Genomic DNA, 14,752 nt, shown 5'->3' with positions numbered 1-14,752 from the left:
CATGTAATATATATTTTATTTGATAGCTATATGTGCTCCACATTCTATTTGAATATGTTCTTTCCAGCTATGCTATGCAGTCGATCTTATTAAATTCAAATATATTTAGTTTATATAATTATTATATCAGTAATATTTACATGATTTGATTTACTTTTTAATAAAATTAACGAACACTAACATCACAGTCACAAAAATAGAAATTATTTTTGTCTCTGTTAATTTGAAACAAATGTCTAAAAACAAATGACATTTAAAATAATTATACCGGTTTTCTGCGCACTTTCAGTAGATATTTTGCAAAAGTGTATTTTTATTTATAAAAAAATATTTTTAAGTGATTAATTTACATACATTTTAATTTAGACATTTTCTCGTGTTGTTTTACAAAATTGTTGGGATAAAGTCTTACTTTAACGACATCTTCCTGAAAAATACACAATACAATACTTTTGCTAGTTTTGGCTTTTGAAAGAACGCCAATATGTGGGATGGGCAGATAACTATATGGGGATTCACCTAAAATTTTGAGCATTAGGGACCATTTACATAATGCTTTCCAACATATCAAATGGAAAAATTATAATGACACAAATTCCTTTCTGTTTCCGATTTTTTTTCTACTGAATTTTAAAGAAATGAAATGGTAATTTAAAGATTCTTCTTTGTTTCAATTAATTTTTTTTATTTGAGAAGAAGTATGGGAAAAATAATAAATTGGTTCACAATGTTGCAAAAATTCAGTCGTGTATGTTTCTTTTAAATTCAATGTACTTCACGTAAGATTTTCATGGCAAAATTTTTATCTTATTTTGATTAAAATAAAGTTAAAGCCTGTTATCATAATCATTTCCTGGAAAAGGGCTTTAAAATTTTATCGAATATTGACACGAACCCTCAAGACAAGAAACCGGAATTAAGAGTGTGGTAAAAGTAGGCCCCACAATATTTTTTTCAACAAAATGTTACAATCAGAACTCTATAAAAATAAATTATTCCCAAAATAATCACATTAAGGAGTTTCGAAAAAATGTAAAATTGTATTTTTAACGTTAATTTGTTTTTATCATTCCACTGCCATCTACTACGCTACCCATAAGTTCTATAAATACCACCATCCCGTTGAACTTCCTCTTTCGATAGCGAGAGAAAACATCAAAACTGGGAAGTTATGTATTCCAAATTCCTTTAACAAGAACTTTTCATGATTTTTTTCACAAACAGAAAAGACAAATCTTCTATTGGATAAATGTTATGAAGGTAATTTTCATTAAATATCAGTATATTCGAAATAAAGACCCACGCGTGCTTATGTGTAATCTTGCAATGCACTTCATTCTGGAATACCAGAGTTGATTTGTTTTGTTTTTGATAATTCAAATTATTAAAAGCAACAAACTTTCAACACACCTAAAATTGAAATTTCCAGCCTCATTATTTGCTGTTGTTAAAAGTTTTAAAGTACATGCGGAATGTCGCTTGTACACGAAGAGATGACATACGTGTAATGTAGGTGGATCTAATGATATTATGGGCATACCACTTGTTTTAATGATGACGAATGGTGCACTTATTCATCATGTTCACACCATTGGATAATTTCTTGTTAGTATTAACGTCCATGACTTCACATCACATTTTTTTCTGTAGGCATTATATTGATTTTTTTTTTAGCAATTAAGCAATCATGTTTCACATTTAATGTAAAATAATATTAAATGATATCATTGGATACATACACACTGTATTTATAGATATTATGCATAAATTTGTGCATTAGTTTCATCTCCAAAAAAATTTATTAGTTAACTCAAATTTATTAGTCTAGCTTGTTCCAGCAGAAAATAAATAAATAAACAAGATTACCATAATTACTATGAAACAATACTATTGCATTCTATTTTCAAAAAATTGAAAAGGAAGTGAAAATTTCTTGTTTCCAGGTAAAAAGACACATGATTATGATTTCATCTAGCAGGTTTGTGCAGCATGTGTTGTATTCCTATTTATTCCTATGTGTATATTCCCCAGTATATGTTCAGGTAAATAGCAAGAATGATAATTGTGGGGCTTGCAACATTTTCATTTTATTTAAATCTTATGAGTTAAAATACATGGCTCCATTCAACTTTTGAGCCTGTCAGTTCTTTATAAGTTTACCTTGTCATGCATGTACAAATAGCATTTTTAGCGACTAGATATATTTTAAATATTTTTTAGAACACAAAGACAGAACGTACAAGTAATTGGATTTACTGCTGTAGAAGAAAGTAAAGGAACACCCTCCAAGGAACCAGGCTATTTTATTCTGCTCTAATTTTGGTAGATAATTTATACATGAACCTCAATTTATGATAATGTATGGGAGTCACTTGAACATATGTTCAAGTATATCTAAGGTTGAAGTTATGCATTACATTGTACACACTGAAGCCATTGACAGTAAGAAAAGGTACAAAGTTCAAGATGAAAACATTGAGTTAAGCTTTTGTTAATTATTACAAAAATGAGAGCACAAATTCTGTGTGCATGCTTTATTGAAACAAATTCAGGAATATACACATAATAAAGTCATTAGGTAGGTAGGTATAGGTAGAATGTCAATTTTTTCTTGCTTTGATAGCTCTACCCTTTTTCATATCCAATATTAAGACGTTATATGTAACAGAACATGTAACCCTCATTTTACTTTGTATTATGAAGACTATCAGGTATTCCATTTATTTTGTCTCTTTCACCAAGTACACCATATCACAATGTAACCACTGTTAAAACTGAAAGTTTTCCTTTGAAATTTTAAACGTCCTCACACAACCTTGTCAGAGCTGTAATTTGACAACCTTCAAGTTCCTAATCTAGCCAATGATTTTTGACATGTGGGTGTATTTCCAGATACATAATGAGTCATTCTTCATCTTATTACATCTTCATAGTAAACCTAAATGTTAAAAATGTCCTAGCTTGCTTTTTGATCTTGGAGGCAGATTATCAAGCTCTTGTAAGAATTAATCTTCAATGCCATGCCAGCTTTGTTCATGATCATGTCTCTAGTTCAAAGAATGAGGGAGGAGGAGAGGTACTGCATTGTTTTATCCTCTCTGTAGATCTATCATTCTGTTGACTTTATAAATTAATCTTTCTAATAACCTTTGAACCGGAACTTAGACATCCTATTTAGAAGAATTATAGAAATGAATGAGGACTCATATTTTTAGGTCCCGCTTGTCTGTCTGTCTGTCATTCAGTTCCTTCAATCATGTCTGACTTATGACTTGCAGTGTTGAAGCTTTGGAATTCCCTATTTTACTTGATCATTGCTTGTAACTTTTTTAACATAAGGATATGTCTTGACTTTAACCAACAGCATTTGATTAAATCCAAGATTTTGACCAAATATAATGTACATGTACATGTGGCATGATTAGGGTCTGTAACTTTCTACTGAAGAAAATCTTAAAATGCCATAATTCACACAAAGATTGCTAATGACTTGAAGGTGTGTCATGACCTTGACCCAGAGCAGTTTTATAAAGATTATGGTCATTTTCAGATGTCCTTTCCTTGCCATGTTCTGCAATGAAGAATGAATCATGATGTAGCTCATGCTCGATGCAAGGATTATGTTTTTTGATTGACCTGAGTGTTGTGCCATGTTCTTCACCCAAGGTCATTTGGAAAAGTTTCTCAAGGTCTTTATAAGAAAAAAAAATGTAAAATGCATGTTCATGATGCTGGTCAATTATCATATGGAGAATCAGAAATTTTTATTGCTAACCAAGAAAACTTATGAACTGAGAGTTAGCCATTATCAGGTCATAGAAAAAAAAATTACAAGACATCCAAGGATTTGAGGTGTTGAGGGAAAAATATTGAGTTACTGGGACTTTTAAATTACTTTGAGATATCTATGGCATTCGATATACATGTGTCAGTGTTTGAATTACCGAAGTTAAATTATGTAATTGCTGTCATCTTTTAAAAAGTGAGGCAGACAGGAACAAGCTGCTCCATTTTTGAAAGTTGATCCATAGTCTTCTTGTCTTTATGCTTATTACTTCATTGTGACATGTTATTCCACTTCTATCCTGTTCATGTCTATAAGCAGTTTAGAGCATAATTCAGTGTTGATTGGATGCTCATTTTATTTTCAGAAAGCTGTCAGACCTTGCCAAGAAGTTTAAATGCCAAGAATCCAGAATTATGCTCCTGGACCAGATGAATCAACCCTCATATGCTTTGGTAAGTAAAAATATTCTACAGATAAATAATGAAAAGTGACAATGCAATACACCCACCCAAACTCTATTTACAATTTTTAGTGAGTTTTAAATTTGAGTTACATCATGACATTGGTCAGAACCTTTAATGTAGGTTAAAAATTTTTCAAACAAGATAAATGCCAAGCTTACAGGCATGAAACAAGCAAAAACATTGTAAAGCAATGAATGCACAGAAAAAAAATTATATTCCTGAAATTATGAACTAGCTCAATCATCACATTAGTAACCAGATATAAATATATAGAATTGTACTATACAAAATGTTTTTAGACGGAAAGAAGGCATGTGCAAAATAACCAACAATTATGATAAAATTTCCATTGATGATGTTCATATGATTTGAAACTGTCAAGAAAATGGCAACTGACATCATACCACACAATACTGATTCATACAAATTTTAAATTTCAGAATAGTTGAAAAAATTAATGTGAAATATAAAATCGCTGACAACGTTTTAGGGTAAGTTTAAACCTTATCATTACAGTGCTTTAGAGTTGAACTCTACTGATCTGTAGCCTTTTTCAAGATTTTAGCTTAAAGCTTCTCTGCCAGTATGTGTTTTACCTTAACATGATTAAAAATGTACATGACAGAGAACATATAATCATGATGATTACATGTATCACTTTCTTGATATCTTACCTAGAAAGCAATGTTGCATACAGGCATTTCTTTTTTTAACTCATATGAGCAAAGGGCTCAAATGAAATGCTCATTTGAAGAAGAAAAAGTGCCATATCTATTCCTGTGAGCACTGTACATGTACATATGTATCTTATTTCCTATGTAGCTTGTATCACGAGCTTTGATTGATTACAAAGTCGGGTGTAAATATCCGTGCACCCGACTTGAGCCGGGTGTAAATAAAACCTGCCGTCACAATGCATACATTCTCTATGATAAAAACCAAATAACATGACGTCATCTGTATTGTAGTGTTGTAACCGATAGATTGAGACACACTCTGATGTTTACAAAGCATTCTTATGGGTACATGTACAAAGGAAATAAATTTGTTATCCAGGTTCAATCAAGGGTGTACAGGGATTTACCCCAGGTTTTATTCCATACACCCTGAGGCTGAAGGGTGTATGGAATACAACCCCGGGGTAAATCCCCGTACACCCTTGATTGAACCTGGATAGCTAATATTATAGCCTCGTTATATTTTAATACTCCAAATGAACTGCATATGGGGATTGTGTCTTTGAACTGCTTTGGTAAAAAGCATTATCATGTGTAATTTGAGGCAGACTACTGACAAACAATTTGATGTTACAGGACTTTTTTACAATCTTGTTTAAACCAGCATTTTGCAAATTTGTGGTCACAGTATGGACCTTATTTGCAATGATTAAAATCTGTTGTTCCTACCCATTTTATAATAATATCTTTAGCATGGCGGCTAATGTGGCATGTCTTCTGAAAACTAGTGTTTGTAAATCATTTGAGCTTAAAGCTGAGTGAGCTTTTCTGATCACTCCTTGTCTGTCTACTGTCTGTCTCTAAGCTTTTCACATTTTCAGCCTATTCCCAATAACTACTGGGCCGATTTTAACTAAAGTTGGTACAAAACATTCTTGAGATAGGATGACTTTATTTATGTTTAAATGATGGGGTCAAACCCCTTTCAAAGAGAAGATAATTAACAAAAATAGTGTTGGGTAATTGAAAAAACCCTTCTTCTAAAGATCCACTCAGCCAGAAACGCTAAAACGCTGGTAGTGCCACAATAGAAAATCAAATTTATACATTGAAACGCAAAGGAAAAACTTTAAAAAATCTTTCTCTTAAGAACCACTATAGGCTAGAAAAGCTGAAACTTATTTGAAAGCTTCCTGAGGTAGTGAAGAAATCACAGCCACAATCAAAATATTACAAGGGGGAAATTCGATGAATAGGAGCAGAACTAAGTGACTCAGGCGTCTCGTCATACCGGTATGTTTGGAACATATAGATTGTCATATGTTTGAAACACAGGGAACATGTCTTTAAAATATTGTACATTTATTATACGAGATATCGTATCATATTATATGAGATATATCGTATCATATTATACGAGACATACCGTATCATATTATACAAGACACATCATATCATATTATATGAGACATATCGTTGCAAGCCACGAATGCTATTCCCACAAAGTTGTTTGTTGAAAAAGTTTGGATACAAAAACTTGTGCACATGACAATGACGAAATGATATAACAGACTTTAATGAAAATATCTGGAGTTATTTTAATAATCCAAGGGCTTATAGTGTTACCCTATTCTGCCATTACGTCATCATTGACTTCCCTTTCATTATCTTGCCAACAGTTGCACGTTGCAGTTGTAGTCATCTCATAAATTTGACGTATGAACAGCATAGACTAATAAGACATACGCAGGTCAGGCTCGGATTTGGTCGTGGTCCGATGATTATTAACAACCAGTCTCTCTTAAACTTGGAGAAATAAGAATTTTTCCGTTTCCTCTTACTTTTAGATTGATGTATGTAAAAGGTTGAAATTGCATATGCAGGTATTTTTCCAGAAAATATATTATACAGCCCAAGTTCGTCAAAAAATTTCAATATTAGCATTTGAAATTTTGGCTGCCTGCGTGGGGCATTCGTGGTGTTTCGACACTCTAGTTAAAACATACATGCATTAAACAGTCTTTGCAGTTTTGAACAACAAAATTGATAGTTTTTGAATGAGTTTTTTTAGCTCACCTTAGCCGAAGGCTCAAGTGAGCTTTCCTGATCACATTTTGTCCGTTGTCCGTCCGTCCGTCTGTCTGTCTGTCTGTCTGTCTGTCTACTGTCCGTCTGTCTGTCCGTCTGTAAACTTTTTACATTTTCGACTTCTTCTCAAGAACCACTGGGCCAATTTTGACCAACCTTGATACAAAGCATCCTTGGGTAAAAGAGAATTTAAATTGTTAAAATGAAGGGCCAAGTCTCCTCACAAGGGGAGATAATCAAGAAAAGACAAAAATAGGGTGGGGTCATTAAAAAATCCTCTTCTCAAGAACCACTGGGCCAGAAAAGCTGAAACTTATGGTGAAGCATCCTGGGCTAGTGTAGATTCTAAATTGTTCAAATCATGACCCCCGGGGATAGGGCGGGGCCACAATGGGGAATCAAATAGAAATTTTTGTTTTACATAGAAATATATAGGAAAATCTTTGAAAATCTTCTACTCAAGAACCACTGGGCCAGAAAAGCTGAAACTTATGTGGAAGCATCCTGAGGTAGTGTAGATTCTAAATTGTTCCAATCATGACCCCCGGGGGTAGGGCGGGCCACAATGGGGAATCAAAATTTTACATAGTAATATATAGGAAAAATCTTTGAAAATCTTCTCCTCAAGAACCACTGTGCCAGAAAAGCTGAAACTTACATGGAAGCATCCTGGGGTAGTGCAAATTCTAAATTGTTAAAATCATGACCCCTGGGGGTTGGGCGGGGTCACAATGGGAAATCAAAGTTTTACATAGCAATATATAGGAAAAATCTTTGAAAATCTCTACTCAAGAACCACTGGGCCAGAAAAGCTGAAACTTATGTTGAAGCATCCCGGGGTAGTGTGAATTCTAAATTGTACAAATCATGACCCCCGGGGATTGGGCGGGGCCACAGTGGGGAATCAAAGTTTTACATAGAAATATATAGGAAAAATCTTTGAAAATTTTCTTCTCAAGAACCACTGTGCCAGAAAAGTTGAGACTTATGGGGAAGCATCCTGGGGTAGTGTAGATTCTAAATTGTTCTAATCATGACCCCCGGGGGTTGGGCGGGGCCACAATGGGGAATCAAAGTTTTACAATGTTGAATCAAAGCATCCTATGGTAGCGTAGATTTCAAATTGTCTAAATTATGATCAGTTGGGTAGGGTGGGGTCATAATATGTATTACAAGGGGGAAATCTGTTAAAGAACGGAATGGTCAAAGCTTCTCAGGTGAGCGATGTGGCCCATGGGCCTCTTGTTTAAATTACCTGTAAAGCACACAATATTTTAGCAGCTTTACGCGTCCACCGAGTCGATTTGCTGCAGCAAAAGGAGTTGTCTTTCTTTGTCAATGAAACTGATCAAGATGTAGTTGATTCGACACGCGTATCCTTGAAATATATATTAGATCTGTTCGAAGGCCGAACATTTTCGTATATATTTAGTATATACATGAACCAATTGTTTGAAAATTTACACAAGAACAAAATCTAAGGCTATTTTGAAGAAACCATTAAAATTATTAATGAGTACTTTCAAATGAAAATGTCAAAAATTTAAGAACGAAGGCGTGTAAGTCGAGAACAACCTCCCGCTCTTAGAGAAGGCATTTTTCAAATCGAAAAATTTGATGAAAAGATATATTTTAAAAAAAAACTGATCTAGAACAACAGCGACAAAGGGACTCATTTGAGCATTGTGGTCCATGGGCCTCTTGTTAATTGTCTTTTTTCTCTTTTCAATAAACCACAGGTACTTGTGGACAGGACCCCCCCCCCCCCCCCCCCCACCCCGATATTCAACCCCGGGGCTTATTGGACATATTGGGTCCTGTCCACAAGTACCTGTGCAATAAACCTGACCGAAATGTCATATCGACATATACTTGCATACTGTACATGTAAGTGCAAGTGCCTATCTTTTGCATTCATTTGCTACCAACGGAGTCAAACTTGACCCTTAGAACCAGGGACTGCACTTATTTCTTCATACTGGTTATTATTTTTCGATCTACTTGTGTGTCGTGAATATCTGCGTTCTATATAGAGTATCTTCACTATTGTTGCTAATTTATAAACCATTAAATTCGCCTCTGCACAAAATACCTGCATATCCTAATATAGATTTTGTGTCAAGCAAACTAATGTATTTATTGAGTGCGTGTATATTTTCAGTGTATCGCGACACTAAAAAGTAGAGATGCAGATATAATCTTGTCATTAACTGATACCGCCAAGATCAAGGATGAATTGTTTCATCAAGTTATCTATAGACCCTTCGTACTGTATCGTCATTGAAGGGTCGTCGCTTCCTTGTCCTCGTCTGAATTCTCCAGAGTCTTTTTCTATTGGTTGCTTTTCTCACTTCCTGGATTTGCCATTATCAACAGTTTATCAATACTGAAGTCTTGGTTATCAAACGTTTCACGTACTTTGACTTAAACATGTGAAAGTAGTTCCATTCACGCGTTTTATTTATTTAAAAAAAATCATAAAACATGCAGGTCAATTTTATGTGATATCTCTGAATCTGAATTTAAGGTCAATAAAATGCAAATAAAAACATAGATAAATAAATAAAAAGACTTGACAGATTTCAAATTTGCAAGAACACACAAAATGGCTTTATTTATTTTTAATGTGTAAGAAATTGAAAATTACATACAGTGGAGCCCAAAAGATGGTTATATTTTCTGAACATAGATATTGTTTCCATTTTTAAGTACAACGAAGGACACTAACCTACGAATTTCCAATCGATTTGTCTGCATTCAGTAATGTGCATATAATGCTATGATCTGTATTTTGAAAAGACCAACCTTAGGCATTGCTTTTTTAGTTTATTTATCTTTAAACCGAATTCTACGCATGAAAAATTGCACGTACGTGTAATCCTATACGATAGAAAAGTTAAGAATATTTTTCATTATTTACTTATAAAGGATACATATTTATCTTTTCTGTCTGTCGAATGTTAACCTTTGCGTTTCTTAAATGGCTATCAGATTTTGACCTTTTTACATTAGCAAAATTTTATTCGACACTTCCTCATTTTTTAAAATACGATTTAAATAGTTCCGGTTCTCTAAACCCCAGCAGTCTGTACACAGCGCATTAACACTCGAACGTGCTTTATGTTTTCAGTTCAAAGAAATGGGTGTGATGAAACATTTTCAGAGAAGGGTTGCGGAGCGGATAGTAAATTCAACGTAGTACCGGATATGACATCAGAACGAATGTCGTCTGGTCTATATGACTACACCAATGAGCCGCGCCACTCGTCTCCTGCCAGTTCCGGCAGCTTTACCTCCGGGGAGGGGCTTTCCGGACGGGAGGAGGGATATGACTTCGAGTTCATCATCAGGGACGAAAAATACGACTGTCCAATTTGCCTCCTTGTTCTTCGAGAGCCGCAACAAACGACGTGTGGGCATCGGTTCTGCAAGAATTGCATTAACAAGTGGCTGAAGTGAGTAGCTTTTTACATGTTTTTTTTTTTAAATAATTTTCTGGAAAAAATTTTTCTTCTCAAATATTGTAAAGCATATTGTAAATTTGACAATATTTATCGCACACGATCGCTGTGCATTGCAGGCTGCAAGGACAAAAGAAAATCATTAAATTTTATGCATTAAGATAATTTAGTAAGGACTTTGTCTTTCAGTTATAAATACTTGAGTTACTTTATGTTCACGCTGAATTTATATGTTGGAAAGTACTTAAAGGAAAGAAGCGAATCAAATATATGTCAAAAAATTCTAAATGCTATCGGAAACCGTATATTTCCTCACCATAAATAAGTATTAAGCTATTAACTGCATTTTTTTTAAATATCCATAGAAATAAGGAAAAGAGAATTATCTGCATTTAGTGGACAAATTGATATTTTTAGCAATCTGTTCCTTTATAAATTTGATTGGATACCCGACACACGGAAGTAAATTTGGAGAATTCAGGTGTACTGCAGATTGTTTGACTCCAGTCTAAAAATAGAGAGAAAAATATGAATGGATCTTTTTAAAAGGACTTAACAATTACTGATACCCGATCTGTGGAACTTTTGTTTAAAATTCTAACCCATAAACAAATTTAAATGTTATAAATATCAGGAAGTCTCGCATTCCTTCTTCTTTCTTGTAAGAAATGCTGACGTATTTGACATTAAAAAAATGAAAATAACATGTATTCAATTGTACGATTCATAAAATTTGATATTATAGAGAGAATGCGTTTTATCCTTTGAGTTGCAATTGAAAGCAGCAAAGCTGCAGGGTTAAATCATTAAAAAAAAAACGTATGTCGTTCAAAGACTATGGAAAGTTCATTTTCATTTTTAAAAAAATGGAAAATAAATATTTACGCAATTTTTACGGGAGTCCTAGAGTTAATGTTCTTTGTACGTTATTTTTTCCCAGAGAGTCTGATCAAAGATGTCCCATTGATAACATGCCTATAACGGAGTCTCAGCTGTTTCCAGATAACTTCGCCAAGAGGGAAATCCTCAGTCTTAGTGTCAAATGTCCCAATAACAAAGAGGGCTGTCAAGTGATAGAGACTTTAAAAAATGTCCAGGTATTAAATGCTTAATACGTATAAAACAGGAATGCATTTTTAATATTAATTTTATTAACCGTTAAAATACGGTGATTTTTAATGGGTTATTGCATTAAATTAATATTTGCAGAAACATCTTGATGAATGTGAATATGTTCCCATACCTTGCCCAAACAAATGCAGCCACATTCTATTGCGTAAAGACATTCAAGAACATTTGGCTCATATCTGTCATAAAAGAACCATTCTATGTAAGCAGTGTAAATCTGAAGTATTAGCGGAAGTTATTCAGGTATGTTTTGCTCAAGATACATATCTTTATGGAATCTTTTTTTATTTTTGTTCAAGTGACTTTATTGTATTTCTCTTACACAATTTTTTGCGCAGTTTAGGTTTAAAAAGGAAATACATGTATAGCGTATTTGCACCCTTATCGAAATAATTTTTATCATCAGAAAATAAAAAAAATTAGTGTTTTGCACGCACACATACGAAAAATAAATTTCACATCGATAATTACATAATGTGTTATTGAAAAATAACGTTACATGTATATTTTGGTATTATGAGACTCTATATACTAGTAATGTGATAATGTTTCTGAGAATAAGATTTTCTGTTGTGAAACTTTCAGGAACACATGGATGAGTTATGTCCTCTTGCTATGGTCAAATGTCCGTATTGTGCTACAGAATTAATGAGAGAACAGGTAGAAAGAATTTTCTTGTATTTTAACTTCTAATTTCCTTTCATTCAAATAAAGCATAAATTATTATTTGATTTTTTGTGTGTATGATGTTACGTTTGTTTATTTTGCAGCTTCAACGTCATTTTGATCATGATTGTATGCGAAAATCCATAGACTGTGTATATTCAAAACTAGGTTGTAACATTGGAAAGGTGAGTACTAGTAATATTACTGCTTTACTGTTAACTGATTACACTAATTACTATTAAATGCTGAAAGAAATGTAATTGTTACATACTAGTATGTTAGAAGCAGAGTGAAATGAAAATCAAAGTATTTCCATTAATTTGCTGATATATATATTTTTTGTGTAGATTCCTAGAAGTGAAATGGGAAAGCATTTACAGGAAAACTTGCATCAACATATGCAGCTAATGTGTCAAGCCCTGACTCTGATCTACAGACGTTTAAACATTCAGTCACTGACCCAGGCATCGCAGAGTCAGTCTCTACCTGATCGTACAGAAAGTATCAGCAGCATGGACAGAAGAATGTTAGAGGACATTGGGAACGGATTGAGCGGTGCAGTTAATATGCTACAACTTTCTGATAATCCTGCATTCAGTACACCTCAGGCGGGACCCCATTCTCTAGACAGCTTCCGAGCTCCGGATGTGAATACTAGTAACCGAAACTTGCGCGCTTTGTCCCAGGGAAGTGGTGAGGATAGGTTTGGAAGTGAAAGAACACAAATTGACACGGAGCTCACATATACCTCAAATCCCTCCAATAATTTGGAGGGCTTCCCCCGAGTCCCCTTTGATGATGAATTCCAGTCGCTAAAATGTCAAAACATATCTCAAGACGAGAGTTTAGCGAGACATGAATTCTTGTTGTTAGATATGAAACATACAGCAGAGGCATATGAAAAGAATAATGCAGTGTTAGTTAAAAAAGTTAGAAGTTTAGAAAACGCCATTAATGAATTTGAAGGACGAAATTGTAACGGAGTTTACTTTTGGAGGATTAAAAATTATTCCAAGTTCCGAAGCGAAGCCGAATTAGGGGAGGTTACAGCTATTCATAGTCCTGCATTTTATTCTAATTGCTTTGGATATAAAATATGTATTCGAGCTAATTTAAACGGTGTAGACTCCGCCCGGGGAACGCACTTGTCAATATTCGTACACTTTATGCAAGGAGAATTTGACGATATTCTTGAGTGGCCCTTCAGTGGGCGGATCATGTTGAGCGTTCTTGATCAAAATCCTACGTGTGAATTACGCTCACACGTCGTGGAAACTCTTGTAGCCAAACCTACCTTGGCGGCTTTTCAGCGGCCGACAACTCCTCGTAACCATAAAGGCTTCGGATATATGGAATTCCTCCCTCTTAGTGTTTTGGATAATTCTACCTATATAAGGAACGATACATTGATTATAAAGGCTCACATTGTCCCCTCATAGCCTATCCAATGATTTTAAAAATATTTTTTTTAACAAATTGTGTGTTCGAATACAATATACAGATTTACCCGGTAGTATTATGTGACATAGTGTGATATTTAAGCTTGTGAGTGACGTCTATCTCACTATTTAAAACAATATGTCTGCCTGATTAAATATATCTGTATTTTTATTAACAAAAGTTCCTGTACAATAAAGTATTGAACATTCCTTTCTTTAAATCTTTTGAGGATTATTGTCTGCATTTGATGTTAAGGACAGACGAGACGTTCCTCAATAATAGATAAATTTTTCTAAGAGTTTGTCATTGAAGTGTTGCTACTGAAACATGTTTACTCACAAAAAATTGAACCTCTTTCTGCAAGATTTAGTTTTTCTTATATAATCCTTTGGGGAAGAAAAATAATTTTCCAATTTCAAATGTTTAAGTGTTTGGATTTTTTTTAAAAACGTCTAGAAACTGGTTTAGAAATCAGAATTTTATGAAAATTTAGAATATTTTTCATACATTACGAAGATATACAAAATAGATTTTGAGGAACGTCTCGTCTGACCTTAACTAAGTTTTTTTTTTATTGAACTCGATAATTTTGTTATTTTCTTTCTTACATTACTGATTTAGATATAGGATGGTTAGGGCTATTCATCATGTTCATGAAGGTTGGATATGATAAATTTAAATTTGAACTGAGATATTCACAGAAGTTAACAAGCAATGGAATGAAAAATTGTTGTGTGTTGCAGTAATATCAAGGTTATAAATCACAATTAATTTTAAAGTCAAAAGTTTAAACTTAAGGTCAAAAGACCTTAAAAATGAATTGCGTATTTTAAAAATAGGTAACCAAAGAAAAAATAACAGATGGAATTGTCCTTTAAATCCAGCATTTGTAGTCTAGACTTAGATGTATAATCATCGCAAGTTTGCTCTATGAAGGGCTTTAAAGAAGATGGGTGAACATGACAAGCGAAAAATTTTACAGTGTGACAAACATGAAAGGTGAAAAAAAATTAATCTCAATTTATGTATCATAATTTTCCT

The 14,752-nt window shown here is 33.7% G+C and overlaps 1 protein-coding gene and 1 long non-coding RNA gene across 4 annotated transcripts; both read left to right on the top strand.

The window, feature by feature from the left end:
• Positions 1-1,127: 1,127 nt before the first annotated feature.
• Positions 1,128-4,245, top strand: LOC134259126 (uncharacterized). Of its 2 annotated transcripts, none has more exons than XR_009990288.1 (4): positions 1,128-1,260; positions 1,944-1,978; positions 2,221-2,322; positions 4,152-4,245. It is a non-coding gene; the product is annotated as an uncharacterized LOC134259126 (long non-coding RNA). The 2 variants fall into 2 exon arrangements; XR_009990289.1 differs by having other exon boundaries at positions 1,944-1,982.
• Positions 4,246-4,681: 436 nt separating this feature from the next.
• On the top strand, positions 4,682-13,920 carry LOC134259130 (TNF receptor-associated factor 6-like). 2 transcript variants are annotated; one of them, XM_062741731.1, is made up of 7 exons: positions 4,682-4,742; positions 10,147-10,471; positions 11,418-11,574; positions 11,687-11,848; positions 12,191-12,265; positions 12,376-12,456; positions 12,619-13,920. In XM_062741731.1, the coding sequence occupies exons 2-7, from the start codon at positions 10,224-10,226 to the stop codon at positions 13,708-13,710; spliced, it is 1,815 nt and encodes a 604-aa protein (XP_062597715.1). In that variant the 5' UTR covers positions 4,682-4,742; positions 10,147-10,223; the 3' UTR covers positions 13,711-13,920. The 2 variants fall into 2 exon arrangements, with proteins under 2 accessions (XP_062597715.1, XP_062597714.1); XM_062741730.1 differs by lacking the exon at positions 4,682-4,742 and having other exon boundaries at positions 8,999-10,471.
• Positions 13,921-14,752: the final 832 nt, after the last annotated feature.

Source organism: Saccostrea cucullata, unplaced genomic scaffold (assembly GCF_032062105.1).
Source record: "Saccostrea cucullata isolate Sc308-1 unplaced genomic scaffold, CSIRO_AGI_Scuc_v1 ctg881, whole genome shotgun sequence".
Taxonomy (NCBI): Eukaryota; Metazoa; Mollusca; class Bivalvia; order Ostreida; family Ostreidae; genus Saccostrea; species Saccostrea cuccullata.
This window is presented reverse-complemented; position numbering and strand designations above follow the sequence as displayed.

What these genes read in the sequence shown, in the direction of transcription:
- LOC134259130 (XM_062741730.1), top strand. Translation starts at nt 10,137, where the DNA reads ATGTTTTCAGTTCAAAGAAATGGGTGTGATGAAACATTTTCAGAGAAG. An exon ending in TGCATTAACAAGTGGCTGAA is followed by an intron (nt 10,472 to 11,417) that starts GTGAGTAGCTTT and finishes ATTTTTTCCCAG; the next exon opens with AGAGTCTGATCAAAGATGTC. An exon ending in TAGGTTGTAACATTGGAAAG is followed by an intron (nt 12,457 to 12,618) that starts GTGAGTACTAGT and finishes TTTTTTGTGTAG; the next exon opens with ATTCCTAGAAGTGAAATGGG.